Source organism: Pavona decussata, unplaced genomic scaffold, assembly GCF_977016875.1.
Source record: "Pavona decussata unplaced genomic scaffold, jaPavDecu1.1 SCAFFOLD_29, whole genome shotgun sequence".
NCBI lineage: Eukaryota > Metazoa > Cnidaria > Anthozoa > Scleractinia > Agariciidae > Pavona > Pavona decussata.
This window is the reverse complement of record NW_028145452.1, coordinates 1,415,472-1,438,946: the sequence shown is the minus strand read 5'-3', so window position 1 is coordinate 1,438,946 and position 23,475 is coordinate 1,415,472. Positions and strand designations below refer to the sequence as shown.

Genomic DNA, 23,475 nt, shown 5'->3' with positions numbered 1-23,475 from the left:
TCATCATTCTCATTCATTCACATTCATTCACCAGGCTGGAAATATACCATCACATTTCTTTCACATCTTACATTGTAATAACTCCCATAATTTTATAAATTAAGTTTTTGTGACGTCATCACTTTAGGACTCGCAGAAGTGGGCAATTTTGAAGGACGAGAGTTGTGCACGATGACGCAGGTAGCAAGTGTAATTTTAAAAAAAAAGAAAGGAAAAGTCAAAACTGGGGGCTTTTCTATGAACATATCTTTTGTTAGTATGTATTTGCGTTCCATAATCTTTGAGTTTCGACGAAACTCGTTTCTTGTAAAATTTAAAATTATTTCATAAATACATCTGTAGCCTGTTTTCAGCAATAAGAATTAGAAATCATCAAAGGTCTGGGAGAGGGGCTGGGGATAGAAAACCTTTTCTCCCTGGTAGGGAGAGGATTTATGTTGACTTCCCTTTCGGTTCTAACCGGCCATTTTGTGATTCTACATCATGAATTTTCCCATCCCTAGTTTTCTACAGTTTTGCATCGAAACCTACGGTGCCATCGAAAATTTAATCACTAAAGCCAGGAATGGCAACATCACAGCTCAAGCAGACCTCGGGTTAGCTTATTCTGAGGGCTGTGGTGATTTGCTACCGAAGGACAATGACAAAGCCATTGGGTGGCTGAGCACTGCTGTAGAAAGCGGTTATGAGTTTCCTTTCGTCCTTGGAAAGCTTGGTGAATTGTTGGATCAGAAAGGAACACCACTACATCGGCGAAAAGCATTTGAGATGTACCATAGGGCAGCGAGACTGGGATGTTCTTCATCACAACTCAATTTAGCAGAAATATATCGCTGTGGAGTTGAAGGAGTCGTGAATGAAGATCTCAATGAAGCGTTTAAATGGTACAAAAAAGCCGCTGGTGAAGAGTCATTAGAGGTTGACTCAGATTTGGGAGTATTCGGTAGACTGTGTGTTGGAACAACGAAAAAAGTCGAAAACCTTGTTGGTGGCCCAAAACAAAGGGCCTTGGTATTTTTGTACAAGTACTATCTTGAAGGGGATTGCCCAGAGGGCCGACCACAACCAACCAAAGCTGTTTATTATTTGACCAGGGCAGCTGAACTGGGCGATACTGAAGCACAGCTGAACCTAGGACAGATATACCGGACAGGAAGTTGTGAACAAATCAAAGATGTTGCAAAGGCAAAGAGATGGTTGGGAAAGGCTTCTTCTAGTGGTGACGAAAGGGCAAAACAGGTACGGTGTAAGCTTATGTAGATTTGTGTTTACTCTTATCCTCCAGACATAACTAATCAATGACATCAATGAGTAATCAATAGGTAAGCAATAGGTAATCAGTTGATTAGTCATTGATTATTGCGGATGATCAATGAGTAATCAATGAGTAATCAGTAGGCCACAAAATTTTTGGCTATCGATTAGTCAGGGATTGCATCGATTAGTCATTGATTGCATTAATTAGTAATTGATTTCATTCATTACTCATTGATATCATCTCATGGCAGCTGTTCCGGTGCATAATGTAACTGCTTATGATGGCTGTTTCCACATAGTCAACTCTTGTCAGCGTACTTGTCAGTTTTATTTTCAGACTGGTCGGTTCCTGTTCAGTTGTTTTGCAATTAAATAAAGAGTTGGGTAAATCATCTGTATTTGTGATTAGCACTTCATGTCTCGACATACCCGAAGGTTATTTGACCTTTTGTGAAGGTGTAATTTCGTCAACAGGAATGCCAGTTAATAAAGAAAAAAAGTCTAAAAGAATCACAAAGGAAAAAAATGGTATAAGAAAGCAAGAAATGTGTCTTTCGTGCCCAGTATAATAGTCGATGAGTAATCGATGGGTCATCGATGAGTAATCAATAACATCAATAGGTAATCAATTACATCAATGAGTAATCAATGTCATCGATGAGTAATCGATAGGCCACAAAATTTTTGGGCTTCGATTACTCATTGATCTTCACCAACAATCAATGACTAATCAACTGATTACCCTTCGATTACGCATTGATTACTAATATTATTGATATCATTGATCATCGATTAGTTATGCCCGGTATCTTACCATGCATGGAACTCTGTCCATGCACTAAGTACCCCTAGCTTTGGGACTTTTCAAAGGGTAGCGGGTGATGGATGGCAGATGGCACTAGTAGCAGCTAAAGAAAGCTTATAGGTAAGCAATTGATCCACATAACTTCTTCATTCACTCCAGTATTAGTTTCCTTCTGTATCCTACTTTGCATTACTGCCGTGCTAATATAGAATCCTGTTGTGTTGTTGTTCTCGTTCAACAAAAGATCTCCAAAAGATGCCGCTAGGAAAACTGAGTTTTTTTTGCATACGTTTTTTCTCGAAAACGAAGAGCAAACCAACGAAAAAAAAATACAGGGCAATGTTTGTTGACTAAAACGAAGCCCACATGCAAAAATTGAGACAAATCCGCAAAAAAAAAAAAACAGCCCAACATTCGACATAAGGCGGTTATGCCCCCAGCCCTTCAATTGGTTATTTGATGTCATGTGATCATGAGATGTTACTTGGCAACAAAATGGTGGTCATGTCATTGTGTTCTATTGACAAAGCTATTGAGAATCACTTCGTTTTTGTTTTCAAAATTAATGTGGTAAAGGAAAAACAAAAGAAATGTATAGGTTTTATTGGCAGTTAAAAGGGAAGGATGTTCTTGGATTACTTCCAACTGGGTTTGGAAAAAGCTTGATCTGGCAATTGCATTCACCCGCCATACCAAACGCTGTGATTGGTTAGTGATTTGTGGGTGCGTCTGGAGGTGGAACAGCATGTCAATGGTGTGTGGACGAGATTTTTTTTTTATTATTATTTTCCTGTCGCGCTTGACTCATGCTCCACGCTCGCCTTGTGCTTGTCTCTGCTCGCCTGAAAAAGCATAACAAAAAAAAACCTTTTCTGCAGGATAGGTTGTGTGGCACAGTCCTCCAAACCCGACTTTATTTCAGACCAAAAGATGTTATTTTCTGGTACCGGCATCTTTCAGAGCTGGGGTCAGTTATTCAAAAGCTGATTAATGCTTATCTCAAATTAACAATTAACTGAGGTTTTGATCTCGCTTATTAAAATGGTTTTCAAAAGCTAATTTTAAGCTAGTGGTTTTACTACAAAATCTAACTCAAAACTGAGGAACTAAAATCTTCTTCACTGATTAGTCATTTAACTTTAATCAAAGTTCACATTAACCTGGGATTAGCTCAATCGGTCTTTGAAAATCTGGGCCCTGGGCTCTAAAATAATACACATCACATTTGTATCTTGCTTTATACACATGTTTTGGTTTCTAGAATCCATATTCATTTCTGTAAAGTAATACCCATTTTTATTAAATGGTCTCTAGAATCCATAACTGTTTCTGTAAAATCCATACCCGTTTTCATACTTTAGACAAAAATGGTTAAATTTCGGCACTGTCCTATTTCAAGCCAAAATGGCTCAAAAACCATACCCTTTGGGGTAGCACATACCTATTTAGCTTATATAAGGGAGGGAGGGGGGAGAGGGGGCTTAGTGCCTTACAGACTGAGAAGGAGGAGAGTGGAGGCTTAATAGGGGATTTACAGTGATGAGAATTACTGAATTATCCAAGTGGTAGAAACAAGTTTTAAATTTGTGTTTGTGGTATGTCTGATAGATATATGTCAGATTGATTTATGCGCAAAAAATGAAATGAAAATGAAAATATACACATTTTTCAAGTCCTGTGACATGGGAAAAGCTGATTTGCAGTCTAACAAGTGTCTAAAAAGGGTTTTTTTTCCCACATATTTTATTGCCATTTTGAAAATAAAGAAGTGTTTACAAGACTCTCAGTATACTCTATTTACATTTGTGAGCTATCATTAATTATAAATCACATTTACATTTGTAAACAATTACCACAATTATATTTGTAAACTGTTATTTATTATATAAAAGTGCCATCTATATAATAACCACCTAGCCTGAAATTTTTTCTGTGTATTGTTTTTAACAGCAATATATTTCTCAGTTCTATACTTGACATCTAGTACTTGTTTTAAGAAAACTTCACATTCTGGAATTTTATCTTGTTTTCGACTTTGCCATATATGCAATTTTGCGAGAGTTATCAGATAATTCAATAACTCGCATTTTTCTAATTTACCGATATATACATCATGTAACGTGAATTTTTCCCTTTTACCTGAAAGTACAAACCAGAAGTTTTCAAAGTTTTCCCAAAAGAGAAGAGTAAAAAGACAATGGTAAAATAAGTGATAGATGGTTTCTGTTTCCACTTTGCAAAAAGTACAGGTATCGTGTAGAACATAACCTATCTTTGCTAGTCGCCTATTAGTAAAAACGACATCATCCAACAGTTTTAACTGAAAGCTTCTAATAAAGGTTTCCGATGAAACTGACAGCAAATTGAGAAAAATCTTTCACACAGTAATATCATCTAAGTCAAAGTCATTTTTCAATTTAGTAAAGCCCCTTGATACTATTCCTTTTTTTGTAATGAGGAGTTCATAAAATTGTTTACTTTTACATAGCAGAGGATTAAACAAATTTTCCCCGCAGCAAAATTCTAATAAACCAGTTTTTCTCCTATTATCATCCAAAGATTTCAAGTGGCCAGGAATTGCACTTCGAATCCCTGCCCACGTTAAAAAGTTTGATTGTTTCAATCCTGCATATGTTGCAATACTGTATGACTCTAAACTTCCCTTATCGAATTGCATCTGATTAGTTAATAGGATACCTGCTTTAATTAACATAGTTGTGGTGGTAAATACTCTTTCCGTCTATTTTAATAAGCTTGTTGTTCCAAATTATATTTTCCGCAGTAAGAGGCAAAGTAGAGAAAGTATTCCTAAAATCATCCCACCACTAGAGGAGTTCACTATAAAATGATGAATTAATATTATAATCCCTCATATCATTATAATTACAGCTAACAAAAAACGTCCCACCATAATTTTCCAACAGGTTATCCAAAAAGGCCTTCCATGGTATTCGGCCCGGTGAATAAATTCTTGCAAGCCAAGCTAATCTTAGTGATATTATAGATGTTTCAGTATCTGTTAACCGAAGTCCTTCAAATTTTATGTCGTTAACTGCTGCTAATCGAGCTATTTTATCAGGTCCATTCCACAGAAAATTATATATAATCGTATTAAGTTGTTTTATAAACTCCTGCGGAGTTGGCAAAACTGAAAACACATATGTCATTTTTGAAATCAAAAAGGATTTAATAATTGTAATTTTGCCGAGCAGCGAGAGGCCCCCTGCAACGCCACAGCTGTCTATCTGCAGCTGAATATCTTTTAGTTTGTCATAAAAGTTTTTCTGCAATTGTTCGATTTCATTATATGTAAAAACTATACCGAGTGCTTTAACGGTATTGACCCATGTTAGCCCTAGGAGTGCCGCTGTATCGTTTCGACAGGGTTTTTTTTTGGCTTTGAAGACTGTTGCCTATAAAAAATTTCAAGAAGCCCACAAGGCCAAAAGCTAAAATAAATAGCCCAACAGGTGGAGTGTAAGGTGCTACTGCTGCAAAAAATTTAGGCGCCCAGAGCATTTTTTTGGTAGCCTCAGGCTATCAGGCTCCTGTTAGGCAACGGCATTGGTTTTGTTTTGTTTTTTATCTGTTGCTCACCATCAGCTACCTGTGACCCGCTACTGTCCAACAACCAGGTGCTACCCACTACCCATGGGAAAGTCCTACCACCCCTTTGGCCCTGATCCATAGGCCATTTTGAATTGCAATGCATTGTGGGGTGCCAAACTGAAAGGCGAGTAATATGGTATACTTGTGTCAGACAAAGGAACTTTGTTTCTGGATGAATAAAATATATAAACTGTTTCATGACAAAATTTACTTAATATTATTGCCCTTTCAGCTTGTTATATTTGTTGTGGCTCAAAAGAGATTATGTTTCTTTCTGTCCTAGTTTGCTTCATGTTAACAGTCAGAAAATTGCGGTATCAGAATTAATCCTGGGGGTGGGGGGGGGGGGTATTTCTCAAAATTCTCCATAGGGGTGTGCCGCCCGGTTCTCCAAACCTTAACCCTATTTCAGACCAAAACATGCCATTTTCCATACCCGTGTTCAGACCTGGCCTCTAAACTCCATACCCATTTTTACATGTAGACCTGGCTTGTAGCGTAATTTAGCTTTGCATCAGTGCCAAAGTCAAGAATTGCCAAAATTCACACAAAAATTCAGCTCAAATGATGTATTGTGGATACTTCTCTTTCTCTACTATTCATCTGTGGTTCCCTTGAAAACCATACCCGATTTAAGACCAAAACGGCTTAAAAACCATAGAGATATGACAAGCTTCATTTCAGAACATGGTATTCATCAACTTTTTAGTAATATCTAGAGTATGAGTAGCCTCTTATTTTTCTTAGAAATAGTAAAGTGGGAGAAACATGGGAGTTAATGCAAAAATTGCCTCCCACAAGGAGACAAGATGCAGTTGGGGGGAGGGGGGGGGGGCGGAGTGGCATTGGGTAATTTTCTTATGTACAAAGAAACAAAAAACCAATGGTAGTCTAACAAATATCTTCTAGCCCTCAATTTCTTTTAGTTGGGGGGGGGGGGGGGGGAGAGGAGGGAAACCCACTCTGGTTGTTGCTTACATGATGTCCTTCCCATGCAGAGGACAATTTCATTTGAATTTAATTGGGGCATATTTGCATGAAACACTTAAATTGCACATTTGTGAATAGATATTTGTTTCTTTTCTTTTTTTTTTTTTTTACTTAATTTGGTTGATATGGAGTTTATTTTCTATTTGCCGTTCCGCATTTGTCCATTAAGTACTTTTTTGGATAAAGCCATCATAATTATGATTTTGGTTGTTGCTGTTGCTTATTCCTCCTCCTCCTCCTCCCCCTCCTCCTCCTCCTTCCCCTCTTCTTCTTCTTCTTCTTCTTCTTCTTCTTCTTCTTCTTCTTCTTCTTCTTCTTCTTCTTCTTCCTCTTCCTCTTCCTCTTCTTCTTCTTCTTCTTCTTCTTCTTCTTCTTCTTCTTCTTCTTCTTCTTCTTCTTCTTCTTCTTCTTCTTCTTCTTCCTCTTCTTCTTCTTCTTCTTCTTCTTCTTCCTCTTCTTCTTCTTCTTCTTCTTCTTCTTCTTCTTCTTCTTCTTCTTCTTCTTCTTCCTCTTCTTCTTCTTCTTCTTCTTCTTCTTCTTCTTCTTCTTAACACATTTCATGTAATGCACAAGTGATAATTATTTTCAGCTCCTTCAGCAATGCAGACAGACTGATGACACACAGCCCTCTGCATCCGAACTCAATAAAGAAGCTGTTCCTCAGTCTTTGGATATCATGAAAGAGAAACTGATGCAGAAACGGTTGGTACATCCCTTTGCTATTTCTCAGCCTGTCGCTTTTTCAGAGGAACTGCTCAGTGAATTCAAAGATTCCCCAACAGCAGGAATTTACCTCAAAGCTTTCAAGCTGATGAAAGAAGGCTTTGACGTTCTTCATAAGAGTGACTTCACCGATGAAAGAGGAATTTCTCTGATAGCTCGTGGGTACTTGACTGAGAATTCTATACTGCAAGCGTTTCCTGAGTGGCATTTTCTGGCGCCCAAGATCTTTCACCTTTGTGAGCGAAGCTTGCAAAATAATCCGTGTTTCTTTGAAGGCCTTGTAGTATCTATTGCTTTGCAAGGTTATATTCAAAAATTGTCTAAGGAGAACACCAAGACTGATAGCAAAAAAGCCATGTGCATAAAAAACTTGATTCATTTTATCGAAAAAGCTGAGCCCAACCGGCTTCCTTCTGAAGATCCCTTCAAGTTTGATGAGAACTACAGTAGCTGGCTTCATATTTTGTATGATCACTTGGCTTCCATCTACGTCGTTGCAGAAGACTTTGAAGCAGCAGCTGAAGCTTTTGAGAATTCCCTGAGATGTTGTCCATGTTACTTTCCAGCCAAAAGAGGGCTTGGGTATTGTTTAATGAGTTTGTATTCTTCTGAGGAGCTCTCCGAAGGAAAGACGCCCGGTCAAGGCGCAACCACGCAAAAACTACCCAACATTGGAAATGCAGAAAACAGAGAAACCTCTAAATTTGCATCTTGGACCAAAGAAGAGTTGGGAGACACTGCAGAGAAGATTATGAAAGAGTTTCTAGCTGAGGCTCCACCCTGCTGGAAAAGATACCCAAATGTTTGTTATTATCTTGCACAGCTTGCTCTTGTGAAAAGTGACATGAATGAATTCAAAAAGAATTATGAACTTGGCCAAGATGCCGAAGAAAAGAGACTCCCTTTCTTTGATCCTGTTGATCTTCCGTTAAAAGATTCGATGTCTCCTGTGTACCATCTGATTTCGGGTTTACCAGAACCAGTCAGTTGTGGCAACAGAGCCTGCATCAAGAAGGTCAAAGAAAATGAGTTGAAGTTCTGTGCCGGCTGTGGGAAGCAAAAGTATTGCAGCAAGTAAGTAAGAATCGGAATCGCATTAACTTCAACACGACAAGAACCTATTTCAAAAACATGAAATAGTATTGGACTTTGACGCCGTCTATCTTCTCTTTTAAATTTTTCTTTGCAATTCTGTTACTCTGACAACAGAATTGACTTACATAACCTTTACCTCCCTCGTATATCATGTCCAGAAATTCGATATCAGCGAAGAAAACTTTAACACAAAATTGCCGTCTTTCTGTCTCCGTCGATCATACGAGTCAATGACAATTTGTAACAATCCAGTTTATGGCACATCTTTTTCTGTTTCAAGCAGTAGCAATGGAATTATGGGAAAGGAAAATCTTTTTTTCCCGTCCAGAAATACCGTTTGAAACAACGAGCTGTCAAACGTAAATTTTATAATTTTATTTATTTATACCAGCAGCATTTTCGTTCACGGTTCTTTGCCACCAGTATAGGTGGTTTGCACTGCTGCCATTTTGGTGGACAAAAAAAAGAAAATTTGCTCACAAAGTTTGCATAAAAATGGAAGTCAACTCCCAGAGAAGAAAAATCTTATTGTTCCTGTCCATCAACATGGCCGCTATGTCACATGCAAACCATGAATAGGCGGTTTACAGTGCCGCCATGTTGGTGTACAAAACAAAAGAAAATTCGTTCACATAGTTTACATAAGAATGGAAGTTAACTCTCAGAGGAGAAAAATCTTATTGTTCTTGTACGCCAACATGGCCGCCAGGACGTCACATGCAAACCGTCAATTCACTCTTTTTGAAAACCTTATTTTTGCAAAAAAAAAAAAAAAAAAAATTCCCATAAAGAAATCGGTTAAATCTTTTCTGTCAAAAAGCGCGATTAAATAATGTCACCAACGCGCCAATGAATAGGAGTGAGCTACCTTAAGCAACTGCGAAAAGAAGCCCAAACTGAAATCAGCCTTGAATGGGATTCGAACCCATGACTTCTGCGATACCGGTGCAGTGCTCGACAAACTGAGAGCTGGTCATTTTGTGAATTCGCAAAATGGGTTTTATTGTCCGGAAAATGCAGGGGAGAGGTGGGTTTTAGAGAATGCTGAGTAGACTTCGTGGTGAGAAAACCATAACTGATACTACCATAGGTGAGGAGCAAATTCGATTACGGTAAATCCTTCACTTGGTCATTCAAATGAGAAACCAGTTCCAGTAACATTGGCAATCTTCTCGTTGTTTTACAGAGACTGCCAAAAAGCAGACTGGAAGAATCACAAAGCCACTTGCAGGGTTTCTAAAGGACACAAGGCGAAGAGCGATAGCTAAAAATTATCCTGGTTCCAGGACTGACTAAGAGATTGTTTCAAAGGAGCAAGTACTAATCACTGTTTATTTTCAAAAATAACATGAGTAATGGCTTGCTTGCCCCGTAAATAGCTACAGCTAGTCGAGGCGGAGCAAGACGAACACAAGAAAATGACAAGTACAAACTACTAAAACACTAAGTTTTACATAGTAATACAGATTTAAAGTATTTCACAAGAATTGTTTAATACTAAAAGAAGAACCCGTAATTTATAAGTACAACGATTTTAAAGTTGAAAACGAAGAAATTATAAGTACAAACTACTAAAGACACAAAGCTTACATCCAGTTGAACCTCCATGTGCGACCCCCTCTCGTAAGCGACCACCTATCCAAAACACCAAATTTTTCCCAGTCAAAAGCCTATAGTTGAAAATTATCGTAAGTGACTGCGACCACTTTTTGAAGTGACAGCATCATAATTTTCATTGTTTTTAGTCTCTTGTAAGCGATCAATTGTCACATGGTCTGATGTCCATGTTCGCTGTATGTACTACGCTACTGAGAGTTTACGAGGAACTTTTAGTGACAACCTAGGACTGGTCGTATTGTGAGACTAGGAATTGTATGCAGTAAATTCTCTTGGAATCAGTAGATGAGTCTGACCTGTGCCTGGAAGAGACCCCTTCTGGTACGACTCTCGTAAATAACGACTACATCTTGGTGTTTTGGGTGGTCGCTCACGAGAGGTTCGACTGTAGTAATACAGATTTAAGGCATCTAATACTTAAAGACGAAGAACCCGTAATTTAGAAGTAAGTTAAAACAAGTGGAAAGAAAAATGTGACTAACGACTATAATTATTTAGCTAGTCCAAAGTTTTTAATTATCAAACAGCTACAGTCAAACCTCCTGTAAGCGACCACCCAAAATATTAAGCCTAGGTGGTCGCTTACGGGAGGTGGTCGCTTACGAGAGGTCAGACCACAAAGTGTCTAAATTTTGATCTCATTAGCATAAGGTGACTCCAGGGCCCGTTGTTCGAAAGCCGATTGACGCTAATCCACAATTAAAAGTTAACCGAGGTTTTCAGCTAGCTCGTTAAAAATTTATTTAAAATCTAATTTTAAGCCAATGGTAAAGGAAAGTCAAAGTCAAAACTGAGATACAGAAATCTTTTTGAAAAATATTTATTGTTTAGGAATTAAACTCTAATCAAAATTCTCGTTAATCCAGGATTAGCTTAATCGGGCTTTGAGCAACTGGGCCTAGAGATTTAGTAGCCACAAAGACGTTTTTAAACTTTCTAAAATTATATTAATTGCAAAGAATTTCAGTATCCAAGTTCATGGTTTGCCTGTGATAAATTACCTAATACGGCGAATGGGACAAGTCTTTTTCGGGACACCCGTTACCACCGATTGTGACATTCATGTCCCCTGAACTACCCAAGAATATACGTGATGATGTTACAAAGGCAAATTGTCCAACCTTCTACAGGGGATAGATATTAGGACGTATGTGACAAGGGGTCACTTAAGGGAGGTAAAAGAGCAAACTGACAACTCCAAAAGTGCTTGCGGTCGCCTACGAGAGGTTCCAACTATAGTGATTTGACTGGGAACATTTTGGTATTTTGGGTATGTGAGCTTTCCTTCTCTTCTCACTTGGTCAAGAAAACAGGTACCATTTAATTTCCGAATCCCCATTACTTGTCATTATCGTTAACTATTTGCACAAAAAGACTCCATACTGGTCAATACACATACAACCTCGTGTGGACAGCATTCTAATTTCTCACAACCATGGGACCAGGTTGGCGAATATCAAAGTCCCCAACGAAAAACAAATGCACGGCCTTCAATGCACCAGTCGGTTGCTTTACCAATGGGTTATAACTACTTGCTCGTGGAAAGTCGTTGAGCGGTTAGAGAATCTTTGAACAGATGTGCGGAAGGCCATGTCTTCGAGTCTTGACCATAGCTACAACATTAAAGGCCTAACATTTATGTAGGAACAATAGCTATGCATGATTAGTTCTTTAAATTTAACGATTAGAAAACAATATCACCTATACAAAGTTGACTGAGTGAATAGGCTGATAGGATTGGTTGTGATGGGTCGCGATAGTCAATGAGGCAACATTTGCAGCTACAACTTCTTTAGACTTTTAATGCTCTGTTCTGAATGCAATGATTGGTGAGTAGCTTTGAAGGGCCCAAAAATTTAGCAGTCTTCTAAGCAAAAGGATTTACTTGGTTTAATGAAGGATGGTACGTAGGCTGTTGAAACGCGAGGCACAAAGAGACTCAACAACAGCAACAACAACATGGCCAATAAACTTTTTTGTTGCTGCTGTTTTTTTTGTTGTTGTTGTTGTTGTTGTTGTTGTTGTTAATGTTGTTTGTAATCTCAGTCTTGATGTCAACTTGTATTGCAAAGATTTTGCTCATCGCATGGTACTTGCTTCGTTCATTTCTGGTTGTATAACGTACGTCAGACACCATCGCTTTCCACTACGTTTAAGCTGTTTCCTTGTCTTCAATCCCAGTGACCTTCTTATGTAGATCTGCACTACCGATTTGGTTCTATCTAAGACGTTGGAGCTCTAGTAGTAACACCATTTATTCTCTAGATACCAACCACTGTGGCTGCTTAGGGTAAAACACTTACCACTCCTGATAAGGAGCCAAATGATCAAGGAATATTGTCAGTTTCTCTTCTTCCTTGGGAAACATGGCCCAAAAAAACACCTTCTTGCTTGTGCCCTTGTTCAGAGCCCCAAGTACACCACATTCCATAATCACATTGAAAATCTCCGGGCTTTGAATTTGACAATCTATGGTCACGCTTTTGTCATAAACGGTCAGTAACTGCAACGGATGGCTGTTCTGGGAACTGGTTTGAATCTTGACAATGAACTTCTGGCGACTGTTGCGTTTGGGCTTAGGACCTGTTCCAATACCTTTCAAATGAGAGCCAAATGTTCGCTGAGGTATTTCCCCTGGACCTACTAAAGGCATGATCTTGACTGTTACAGAATAACGACTTTTCAAAGCGACACACAATGGCTTATGTGAAGGCCAGTGTTTTTGTTGACATTCTTTGCAGCAATAAGATGCCACATGACAAATTGGACACTTCATGAGGCTCCTTACCACATCTCTTGAGCGTCGACAAAAGGTACAGCCAGCAAAGAGTCGCTGTCCCACTTCAATAGGGTGATACATGCCTTCTTTGTTGTTAAATTCTCTATTTCCACTGAGAATGGGAGGGTTGGAATATACTTCGTTTTCCCCTGGTGGAAGATCCAGAACAGCAGCAAATTCATCATCATCAATGCGAAAGCTTTCTTTCATCCCTCTATACTCTAGCCACGGACCACTATGATCTCGAACGATGTTTGATTCCAGATGAATACGTCCGGAATAGTTAAAGCCAATTAAAATACCACCGCATTTGTTTCCAGAGATGACATTTCCTGCTATGGTTGCTGACGTTCGTAACTGAGCTTGAATTCCCCAGAACCCATTCTCGAAGATCTTGTTGTTGGTTATCAGTAGACAAGAATTTTGGTCTAGAGAAAGTCCAAAGGGTCTGTTGTGATGTACATCATTGCCATGTATAATTATTTTGCTCGTATTGTGGTAGACAAAAATGCCCTCTTTTGCATTTTCGAATATCTTATTGTCACTGACATCGCATTTTCCCGCATTTGGGCCAATTAAAATGCCGTGATAACCATTGTTAAATATCCTATTCCCAGATGCAACAAGTTTTCCACTTTTTCTTGCTTCCAATCCTGCTTGGTGGTTCTGGTACACCACACATTTTCTAACCTCTAAGAAAGCACCCTCCGTTGCAACTAGAGCCCCTCCACCTCCACAATCATGAATGACAGAGTTTTCGATAAGTGCAGAGCTCCCTTGCAAAATCTGGACTCCAGGAATACCGACAACTCCAGAAATGGACTCAGGATCTCCAAATTTGCCGGTACGGTTGCAGACGGGCTTTCCTACAGAAGATGCCACGCATCCGGCTCCCCCGTTGCACTCTGGATAATCTTCACAACTTGCACTCCCTCCTGAAATCTCACAGTGGCTCAGGTGAATAGTTGATTCCTTTCCTCGGCAGATTAAAGCAACGTTCCCTTTAGGAAAAGCCACATTTTCAAAATAACAACTGGCAAGGGAAACAGCACAGTTTTCTGTACAAGTCAAAGCAACCCTTTGCCCCAGACCAACAATCTGAAGATCGGTAAAAACCACGAAGTCCTTCAAGTTGTACTCTCCTTCATGCAAGAGCATGGTTTCATTCCCTAGTGTCGTCATCAACGCAAACGTCAATTGCGCCTCATTCTTTATTTCTCTAACCGATTGTGTACTTACTTCTGAGAACATTTCACAAAACGTTGCATCACGAAGAAGAAGCGAATCAAAGTGAATTGCCACTGCCAGTGCTGCCTTCTTTTGCCCAAGTAGGTGACTAGATCCGTTTTTAACCAGATCATGAAGGGCCCAAACCTTGCGTTGTAGTCCCTTGCTGTAATGTGGGTTTAGCGAAAGACACTTCTGGCAGTCATCTAAAGCTTCCTGTGGCTGCCCAAGTTTTAAATAGCACAGAGCTCGGTTAGAGAACAGTCGATAGTCGCCAGCAAATAAACATATGGCAGTGGAATAAAGTTCTAACGCCTCGTCAAATTTCTTACTTTTTACTGCAAGGTTTCCTTGTTCTCTGAGCTGGTCAGCTTCCTCTCGTTCCCTTTCAATTTGAGAAAACTCTCCTTCATCCGCGGCAGGAAGTTGCCTCATACAGTGAGATATCAACTTGTAGTCCCTGTCTTTCAAAGGAAAGTCGATGAAATAATGCGGCACTTTGGAGCCAACCTCTGAAGAAGAGTTTTGAAGATTCACAAGAAACTCCAGTTTTAATTCTTGTACTTGGTGAGCTTTGACTTTCTCTTGAGAAACACTGAAAAAAATGCCTGCTTCGTTAAATACACGCACTGATTCTTCTGTATACAGCAAAGTATGGACTGATTCTTTATGTTTCACTGAAAAACGGCGTAAATGCTCCTGTAAAAAGGTTGCATGCGAGGCTAACTTACCCCATAGATGCAGTGAAGGGGGATTCTCGACACCAAAAACGGCATCTTCAACAAAACTTCCACACACTTCAGCCGGTGAACGAGTGTTTACTAACGCTCGATGAAGGACATGTATTGCGCACGAAAGAACTTCATACTCGGTTTCTTTTTCCAGCTGGCTTCGGATCACTTCTTGCACTAGACGATGAACACTGAACGAATTTGTCCGATATTTTTGAAATAACGAAAACTTCGTGAGAAGGGACACCATCTCAGCCTGATCCCATAAATCGTAGTACGCTGCAGAACTGTCCTTCCTGTTCAGACCGTCATTGATCAATTCGTAAGGGATATCATCAGGGCCAAGAAAAGCACAGACCTGCATTACAAGAGTAGGCGCTCCTCCAAGGTCCAACTCCTCAGAGATGCGTTTGATGTGATCAAAATTCAACATCCACGTAGTATGGACAGCTAGCCGATCGGGAGAAGTGTTTTCCACAAGATTCCTGGCTTTTCTCTTTTTCAAAAGAAGCAGTTTTTGCTCTTGATATTTTTTCACGTAGTCTTTTATGGACTGTTTAAGATATCTGATGTTGGCGCCAGCTTGATCAAGTGCTAGAGGTAGTCCTCCAAGCTCTCGGACCAGTTCACGTATGTCACTATCCTCACCACCAGCCTTTCCTGTTCGCATCTGCAGAAACTGAATGCCTTCTTCCTCCGTTAAGCATCTCAACTCTATGCAACACTGCTCTTCTATTCCCGTTTCTTCGCCTACTTCTGCCATTTCCCTCCTTGTGGTAATGATGATGTGACCACGAGCCGCGTGTTGCCAGTGACCAGTGAGCAGCCTACGCATGTCAGTGGACATTTCTATTTCGTCAAGATTATCGACGACTAAACACCACAACCCATCGCATCTTCTCAGCCAATCAAGTGTTCTCGTCAAGGAATCAGAAAACTCTTGTTCAAAAGTTCCCATTTGGCGTGCCATTTCGCTAAAGGACCTTTGGAAGAGGGTGTTGCTTTCTCCTGAAATCCAAAAAATACCACCTGGATATTCTTCTTCGTATCGCCAGAGAAATTCTGCAGCGAGAGACGTTTTCCCCACACCCCCGAGACCACAAATGGCTGAGTGAACACAGCCATTCCGGGTATTTTTTAGCTGTGCTGCAATAGCTTCTAATTCACTATCGCGACCACAAAAACAAAGATTACGACTAGGTACTTGAACAATTTTGGCGTCGACTGGAGCGTTTAGACAACCCTCTTCTAGTGCTTTTACTCTAGAATCAAGCCGGGTTTGCTCGAGTTTTAGAGCCCCTACTTCAGAAGCAAGACCAGCCTGTTCGTCTTTTACGGACGATACAGTGGTCTCAAGGTCACTCTGCCTACCCTCTAATTGGGAGATGTTCTCTTCACTAAAATCTTGGCGTTTCTCTAGTTTTGTTAAGTCACTAGAAATATCTCCAATTGCACCTGATATTTCTTCCTGTTTTTCTAACCGTTCTTTTCGCTCTTCTTCCAGCCTCTTCTCAATATCAGCTATTCGCTTGTCAGATGCATCAATTTCGTCTCTGATAGTCTGAAGGGTATCACATATTTTCTTGGCTTCATCCGTGCTTTTGTTTCTAATGTTCTCCACTTCTTTTTCAAGGTTGGCAACCTCGACACTGATTAGTTTCACTAAATCTTTATCCACTGGGCAGCCCATACACAGCTGCAAACCTATCAGCAAACATACAAAGTTTCTCAATTTTCTGAACCTTGCTGGGGTTGTGTCAGCACCAAACAAGACTTTAATCAATTTTTTTTTGTGCGAACAAGGGTTTGACGGGTAGAAACATGTTTTACTCAGGTGTGTATGTGTTTGTATGAATGTCACGGGGCGAAACGCTCCATTTAAGTGATCATAGGGATCAAATTAATTTAGTAAGTTACAGTGAAAATACCTGGCGCGTTCAGCGTATTCATCCAAGAAAAAATTTCAGTTATCTCGAGCGAACCGCATTTTTCGTTTCAAACTTGCAACGTTGAATTGATTATTGTAATCTTTTAACCGTAGCCTCATTTTAAATCTGGATTCTTGATTAGATTATAAGGAAGTGGAAGCGTTCGACAGAGATGGCTACCAGAAATGTTCTTGGTGGTATTTACGAACTAGATAAAGCGCTTTTTATCCTTATAAGAGAGGACATTGTAAATTTACATGATTAAGGTTTACAAACAAGTGAAATGTCGTGAACTATCAATAAAAAGCCAGACGAATGGAAAATTGCTGAACCAAAATGACCCAACGAAACTTCGCTCGTGAATAGCGCCTGATTTGATCCAATCACGATTTGGGATTTCAATTGATGCTACGGTTGAAAGATTACAATAATCGATTCAACAATGCAAGATTGAAAAGATTAATTAATGTTAGTTCGAGATTATTGAAGGTTATTCTCGAATTAATACACGGAATGCTCCAGGTATTTTAGTGTAAAAGGAGTACAGAAGGAGAGTAAAGCCCTTTGGGTGGGTGGGTGGGTGGGGGAGCAACAACGAATCGACTACCAAGCATAACGTCCTCGTTCTGATATTAAGAGGTCTTTTTATTGACAGGTATGGAAATAATTTGGCCCGCGCGAAATTTATTTAATTTTTTTTCATTTTTCTGTTCCAACGAACACTTAGGCGAACGCCATTTTAATTTGGTCGCTGGTGTTGGGAGTAATGCTTCCGTGTCTTACCAGCCAGGAAAATCTGAGATTTGTCGGTCGTGGACTGCCAAATGCTCCCCCCCCCCCCCCCCCAACATCTCGCTTTTTCATTAGGAGCTGACCTTCCACTTGATGCATGGGAACATAGAGTCTCGTGTTTCAGTCATGATGTTGTATCACGAAGACTCGTTTTGGCGTACCATGCGACTTGAGCTTCAAGACAACACAAAGGGTCGGATCGGAGTGTGTGTGCAGTGTGCTTGTTTTCAACTTCGTTCCCAGGCTTTTCCCTTGTAAATTGGAAGGGGCGCCCCTCTCAATTAACAAGGGAAAGTACCTGGGAACGAGGTTGGCTTGGGTCCGTTTTAGTAATCGGTTCTGAATCCTTTTATGGAAGTGTTTAACTTAATACGTATATGTTGCTGTAAACCGTATTGCCTTCGATAAAGAGCAACATGCTATCGTGCTGAATCAGACAAAACACGAACCAAACTCGATGAAGTTTGTATAAAGAGGCCAGCAGATTTTGTATTCGTCTCACAACTCAAGTTCAGAGGCTTTGTTTCTTTCACTCTTCGAAGAAAAGCGACATACGCGGGATCATTTGTGATAAGCAATACGGTAGCACTGTTATCTCTATGAAGTCATGAGGTTTCTACAATAGATTTTTATGTGAGTTCAAGGCTTTCAATATGCTAATTAGATCTCAACATCCAACGGCTTCATAGCAGCGGGACTTTCGCGTAGTTACCCTGCTAGCAAACTAGCAAAGCGTTTTTTTTTTTTTGGCAAGTCTTTTAGCATGTACGAAGTCCTTCGCGTTTCTGGTATTTTCGCGTAGTTGGCTTATATCTCTGTCAGACCCGTCTCAGACTCTGGTTCGCCTCCAATCTCGTAGCTTCAGGGTGAAAGCGTAAAGTAATCTCTCATGTTCCACATTTGTTCAGCCTAAAAATTGACATTTTTGATTCTTTTGTCTACATGATGGCGCACATTTCCACAAGACTTGCGTCACGACATACTTGTCTAGCTGAAGCCTCTGCATAGCCTCCCACACAATCAGTCGTTTTTGGGTGATATTAATTGTGGTTATTAATTTGGAAAGCAAACTTCCAATACTCTGTGATAATGATGAACAGGGCCCACCATAGCTGAATTTGTTCTATGTAAAGCCGGCGACACACCTGGCGATTTTATACGCCGATCGCCAGGTGTGCCCGGTGCAGCGTTTGCGATTTTCCCAGAACGCCGCGTTCAGCGTATAAAATCGTAGATATCTGGCATGTCAGAGTCGGCGATTAAATTCGCCAGCATTCGCCAAGTGTGCCCGTTCCCGCGATTTTCTACGCTCATCGCTGCGAATCGCCAGTAAAGTCAACCAATCAGGTTGGGTGATTTTATCACATCACTTTTCAAAACGCCCCTCGATAGAGCCAGGGAACAAGGTTGAAGTGCCACATCACCGCGACCGGCGAAAAAAATCGCCAGGTGTGTCTGCATCAATCGATCAATTTTCGCTGGCGATAAAATTCGCCGCGATCGGCGTATAAAATCGGCAGGTGTAACGCCGGCTCCTGTAATTTGTAATTACTACTAAATTGAGACACGCGCACGTGTAGAAAGTGGAAGCAGCTACTCATTTTCAATTTCGTCGATTTCACGTATTTATCGCTCAGGATATACCAGCATCTTTCATTGGTTATACGATTCAAATTACCATTTTCGTCATCACCTGTGCCCTTGGAATACAACAACGAACTTGTTTAATGGATTGTGTCAAACTTTTCAGTTTTAGTCTGTTTCTCAGTGAGATTTTCTCATTTTAAAGACAGAAAGGAGGAAAACTTATTGATTTGGACCTTTCTTTCACTTATTACTCACCTTTTCTCTCCCAGTCGTGAAGGCTATCCAGTTCCTTGTCCATATCGGCTCTTGGAAGCCCAAGGGAACGAATCAGCGTTTCCATGAATTGAAAACTGTTGTTAAATTCCGCACTTGTCCAGTAGTCAAAGTTGCAGTGGCCCCACTCATTTCTCACTTTGGAACGTACGTCCTTGGCGTTTGTCTGAATGCGAATGTGAAAGATAGAACCATTCGACAGAATTCCTAACACGGCTGACAGATCGCATGTGTTATCAAATCCTGCAAACAAATAAAAATAAAAATAAATAAATAATAATAATAAATGGGAATTTCAGTGGAATCCACGGAGTGGCTCTTCTTTCTACGATTTCCAGGTCGAATTGGAATTTGAAATGTTGGTTTTTGTGGAGGGAGGAAAACTGGAGTATCGGGAGAAAAACTCTTGGGAGCAGGGATGAGAAACAACCACAAACTCAACCCACATATGACTCAGAGATCGAGAGTCTAACCCGGGCCACATTGGTGGGAGGCAAGTGCTCTCACCACTGTGCCATCCCTGCTCCCCCTTAAGTGAAATGTGTAAGATTGTTTGCAGGATTCTCAATGAAAATTGTCCACTTTTCTACAGATCTGATCCAAAGTCTCTTTCTACTATAAAATTTAAAACAATAGCGTGTACGTTTTCCTCTCACCTCGTTCGCTTCGTACGTTGCTGTTCAAAGTCGAAAAGTGCCGTGACTCCCATAAAGGCAGTGCGTGGTCTATTATTATCTAATCCTTTTCACGAAATAACGTACATGAAGACATTTCAACTCTGCACGACCCTTCGAGCCTCTGGGTTTGCTATCAGTGGTGTTGTTTTTTCTACTCTTCAAGTTATTCATTTGAAAATAGGGAAACACGCCTGTTTTGATTGAGGTCAACCATATAAAAAATAACAGTTAGATTTTCTTACCTGTAAACTTGGCCATACGTGGTTCAAGATAAAGTTTCGCCAGGTCTTCAGCCGTGTTGACTTTGTAATCATACGAATGCACCTTTTTCTTAAACCTCCTCCAGTTATTGTTGATGCTTCCATAATTCAACTGAAACGGTCCATCGTTCTTCAAATGGCACCCAAAGACCTGAGCGTCAATTCTGTATGCAGTCTTCAGGGATGTGTAGTGTTTGGGTATCTCTCGACCCACAAAATCCCGGAGGACTGGTAACAAAAGCCTATTCAAGCAAATGCCAATCACCATCCATCTCTTCTGGTTATCTCCAAGATCAAAGCTGCTGACTAAAAACACAGTTGTAGTGGGCTCAACAACTTGACCTCACGCAATTTTGACCTATGACAAGTTTAAATATCTTTTGCTCATAATTACCAGTTCCGGCAGAAGCAGAGGACCCAGTTAGAACAGTTGGTGCAGCAGGAGGACCTAGAAGTCCAGTAGGCATGAATGAGAGTACACGCCCACCTCGGCCTGCTGCCATGATGACCTGAAAAAGTCACATGCTATACTCAGAAGAAAGTAGAGTATTAATGACTCAACTAAACTGAAAAAGATTTAACCTTGATTAGTTTGGACAAAACAACTTTAAAACTGTGGGCTATTACATCTTTTTCATTGTCAAATAGGGACTAAACTGAGGGGAATTAAAGTGCTTATATCACTTGTCCGCTTCAAGTAAAGATTAAGAACACAACTGATGGAAATTTGGTGTCAACACAACTTTTCCTGCATTATGGGACAAATTAACGTTTCTGCAGTCAAACTGCAAGACATCTGAGAATATTTTGCAGCGTGATTGAGCATTCAGGCACAACATAACTCTTGACTAACAAGTGAGGCCTTCGGTCCTTGCTTTATAACTGGTAAGTGGTTCAGTTTTTTTAGTAAAAGATAAAACATACTATGTGAAAAGTATGGGTCGCCGGCGAGGTGTAGCAGTTATCACGTCTGCCTCGTCGACAGGCAAACCATATATTCACATAGTACGTTGTATCTTACCTTTATACGTTTACTTAAAGTATAAATCTATGAGCGTTCTATCACGAATGCGTTCTCTTATTGGCTACACTACTCATTATCTCCTATTTCTGTTTTAGTATAAATCTACTGGTGTTCTATCACGAATGCCGTTCTCTTATTGGCTACGCTACTCGCTATCTATTATTTATAAAACATCGCTTGTGAAAAATTCATGAATCGGGAACTTTTGGCAATAGGAAAAGGATTTTAAGAAAAAAAATGGAGGGATGTAGCTGTGCCAGGAAGCGTCCAGTCGTGTTTTGAACTTTCCATACATTTGTCTGTGAAGCGAACCAGCCGTGAACTGCTACTAAAAATAATTCGCGGGAAAAAATACTGGGAAATGTATGCAAGCTCAAAAACACGACCGGACGCTTTCTGGCACAGCTACATCCCTCCTTTTTTTTTTCTTTAAATCCTTTTCCTAGTGCCAAAAGTTTCCAATTCATGAATTTTTCACAAGCGATGTTTTATGAAAATTATTTGACATCGGATTTCCTTACAAACACTGTTATTTCGAGCCTGCCTACTCGTCAAAATGGCGTCGAAAACCGTGATAAGGCCTATTACTAGTCGAGGCGTTTCCAGAGAAGACAAAAATTGCAACAAAATATGGAGTGAAGATTTCTCACGGTAAGAGAAATTCGAAACAAGAGTTAAATGATTTTATTCTTCCTTTTCAATATATACTCTTAAAAGTCGGCAATTTTATAGACCTTTGTCATAAATGGCAGCCGATAAATTATTCTTTTGTTTTAATGAAAATTAGCCTTACTAGACTCGTCAGCAGGTGCAAAATTCAAAATAATTTTTACTCTGAAATGAGGTTAGTAGGGCTAATTAACATATATTGACTTCGCCCTCATCAACTATCACGCGATAGAAATCTCGAGCTCATATTAAAGAGAACTTAAGCAACGACGACGGCAACGGCGACGAGAACGCCAGAAAACAATAGGTTTAATGAGCAAAAACAATCGCTCTGCACGTGCGTTTTACATTTTGGTACATTTCTTTGCCGTCATCAGCAAAACAACAACGTGAAATGACCAAATTCAAGGTTTTGTGGAGAACGTGAGCGCACGACAGTGAATTTTTCATTGTCCTTCCTTACTTGAACGCTGTTCCTATCAATTTAGTTCCCGGATACTTCGCCCACATTGTAGAAGGTGAATCAATTGGAATAATCGCGAAGAAATAGAAGTAAAGCTAAACTTGTTCCTGAATTTAAACTTTAAATTCAGGAACAAGACGAGCCAGAACGCTAACTGCTCTCCGACCTCGTGAATTATATGTGACTGTTTTGAGACGCATAGACTGATTCTTGCCCCAAAACTCATTTTTGTCACAACTGATATGGGATCACAAGCAACAACACTGCTTTATTTATTGCTCAAATTCCTAGCTTTAGAAAATCCACACAAAGTCTTATATTTTTTTCACCGTGATGCAAAATTGAAATTGAAAGCCCGCACTGAATCAAAGCGACACGATCGACTGGGAGATCGATCAGTTTTTAACGACAGTTTACGAATGTTCTTCTAAGTACGATTATAATCAAATTTATAACCAAGTGAATGATGTCCCTTAGATATATAAAAATAATGTTAAATTCTGATACTTTGTCTATTTCGAACGCAGTCACAGAGCTTCAAAGTCAGCCCAAGCCGTGTTTTCCCCAGCCAAGATGGTCCAAGATGGCGCCAGAAAACGGTCGCCAGAATCTGAGATGATGAATCGTATACTGAAAGCCCTGGACTGACTTGACTGTAGACGATTTCCAGAGCAAGTTAACAAGTCTTTAAAAGTATGAAATCTCTTACCTACTGGTCGAGCGATGGTAGTGTAAATGCAGTAGATTTTTGTCCCTGAAAAGACCTGTCGAGAAACATGTGAGTCTTTCGAGATTTCCGAGAAAATGATGAAGTAATGGAACAGGAATGGATTATCGGACTAAAGGAATTGTGGAACAGATTTGACGGAGGCGACGGTAATGATCAACGAGAACGTCAATAAAGCAATGGCCCTAATAACCAAAACAGCAACTCTGTACATGCATTACACTTTTTGGACATTTATTTGT

At 40.0% G+C, this 23,475-nt stretch overlaps 2 protein-coding genes across 3 annotated transcripts; one reads left to right on the top strand and one right to left on the bottom strand.

The window, feature by feature from the left end:
• The first annotated feature begins 397 nt into the window (after positions 1–397).
• LOC146484861 (uncharacterized) lies at positions 398–12,384 on the top strand. The gene is made up of 3 exons (XM_085104326.1): positions 398–1,239; positions 7,251–8,458; positions 9,666–12,384. Exons 1-3 carry the CDS (start codon positions 484–486, stop codon positions 9,745–9,747), a joined length of 2,046 nt encoding a protein of 681 aa, XP_084960452.1. The 5' UTR covers positions 398–483; the 3' UTR covers positions 9,748–12,384.
• On the bottom strand, positions 9,810–23,305 carry LOC146484860 (uncharacterized). 2 transcript variants are annotated; one of them, XR_014863535.1, is made up of 6 exons: positions 23,216–23,305; positions 20,745–20,859; positions 20,333–20,656; positions 19,396–19,656; positions 11,030–16,537; positions 9,810–10,751 (listed from the first exon to the last, which is right to left on the bottom strand). XR_014863535.1 is itself a non-coding variant. In XM_085104310.1 (5 exons), exons 2-5 carry the CDS (start codon positions 20,851–20,853, stop codon positions 12,396–12,398), a joined length of 4,836 nt encoding a protein of 1,611 aa, XP_084960436.1. In that variant the 5' UTR covers positions 20,854–20,859; positions 23,216–23,305; the 3' UTR covers positions 9,810–12,395. The 2 variants fall into 2 exon arrangements, 1 of the variants encoding a protein (XP_084960436.1); XM_085104310.1 differs by having other exon boundaries at positions 9,810–16,537.
• Between the last annotated feature and the right edge of the window lie 170 nt (positions 23,306–23,475).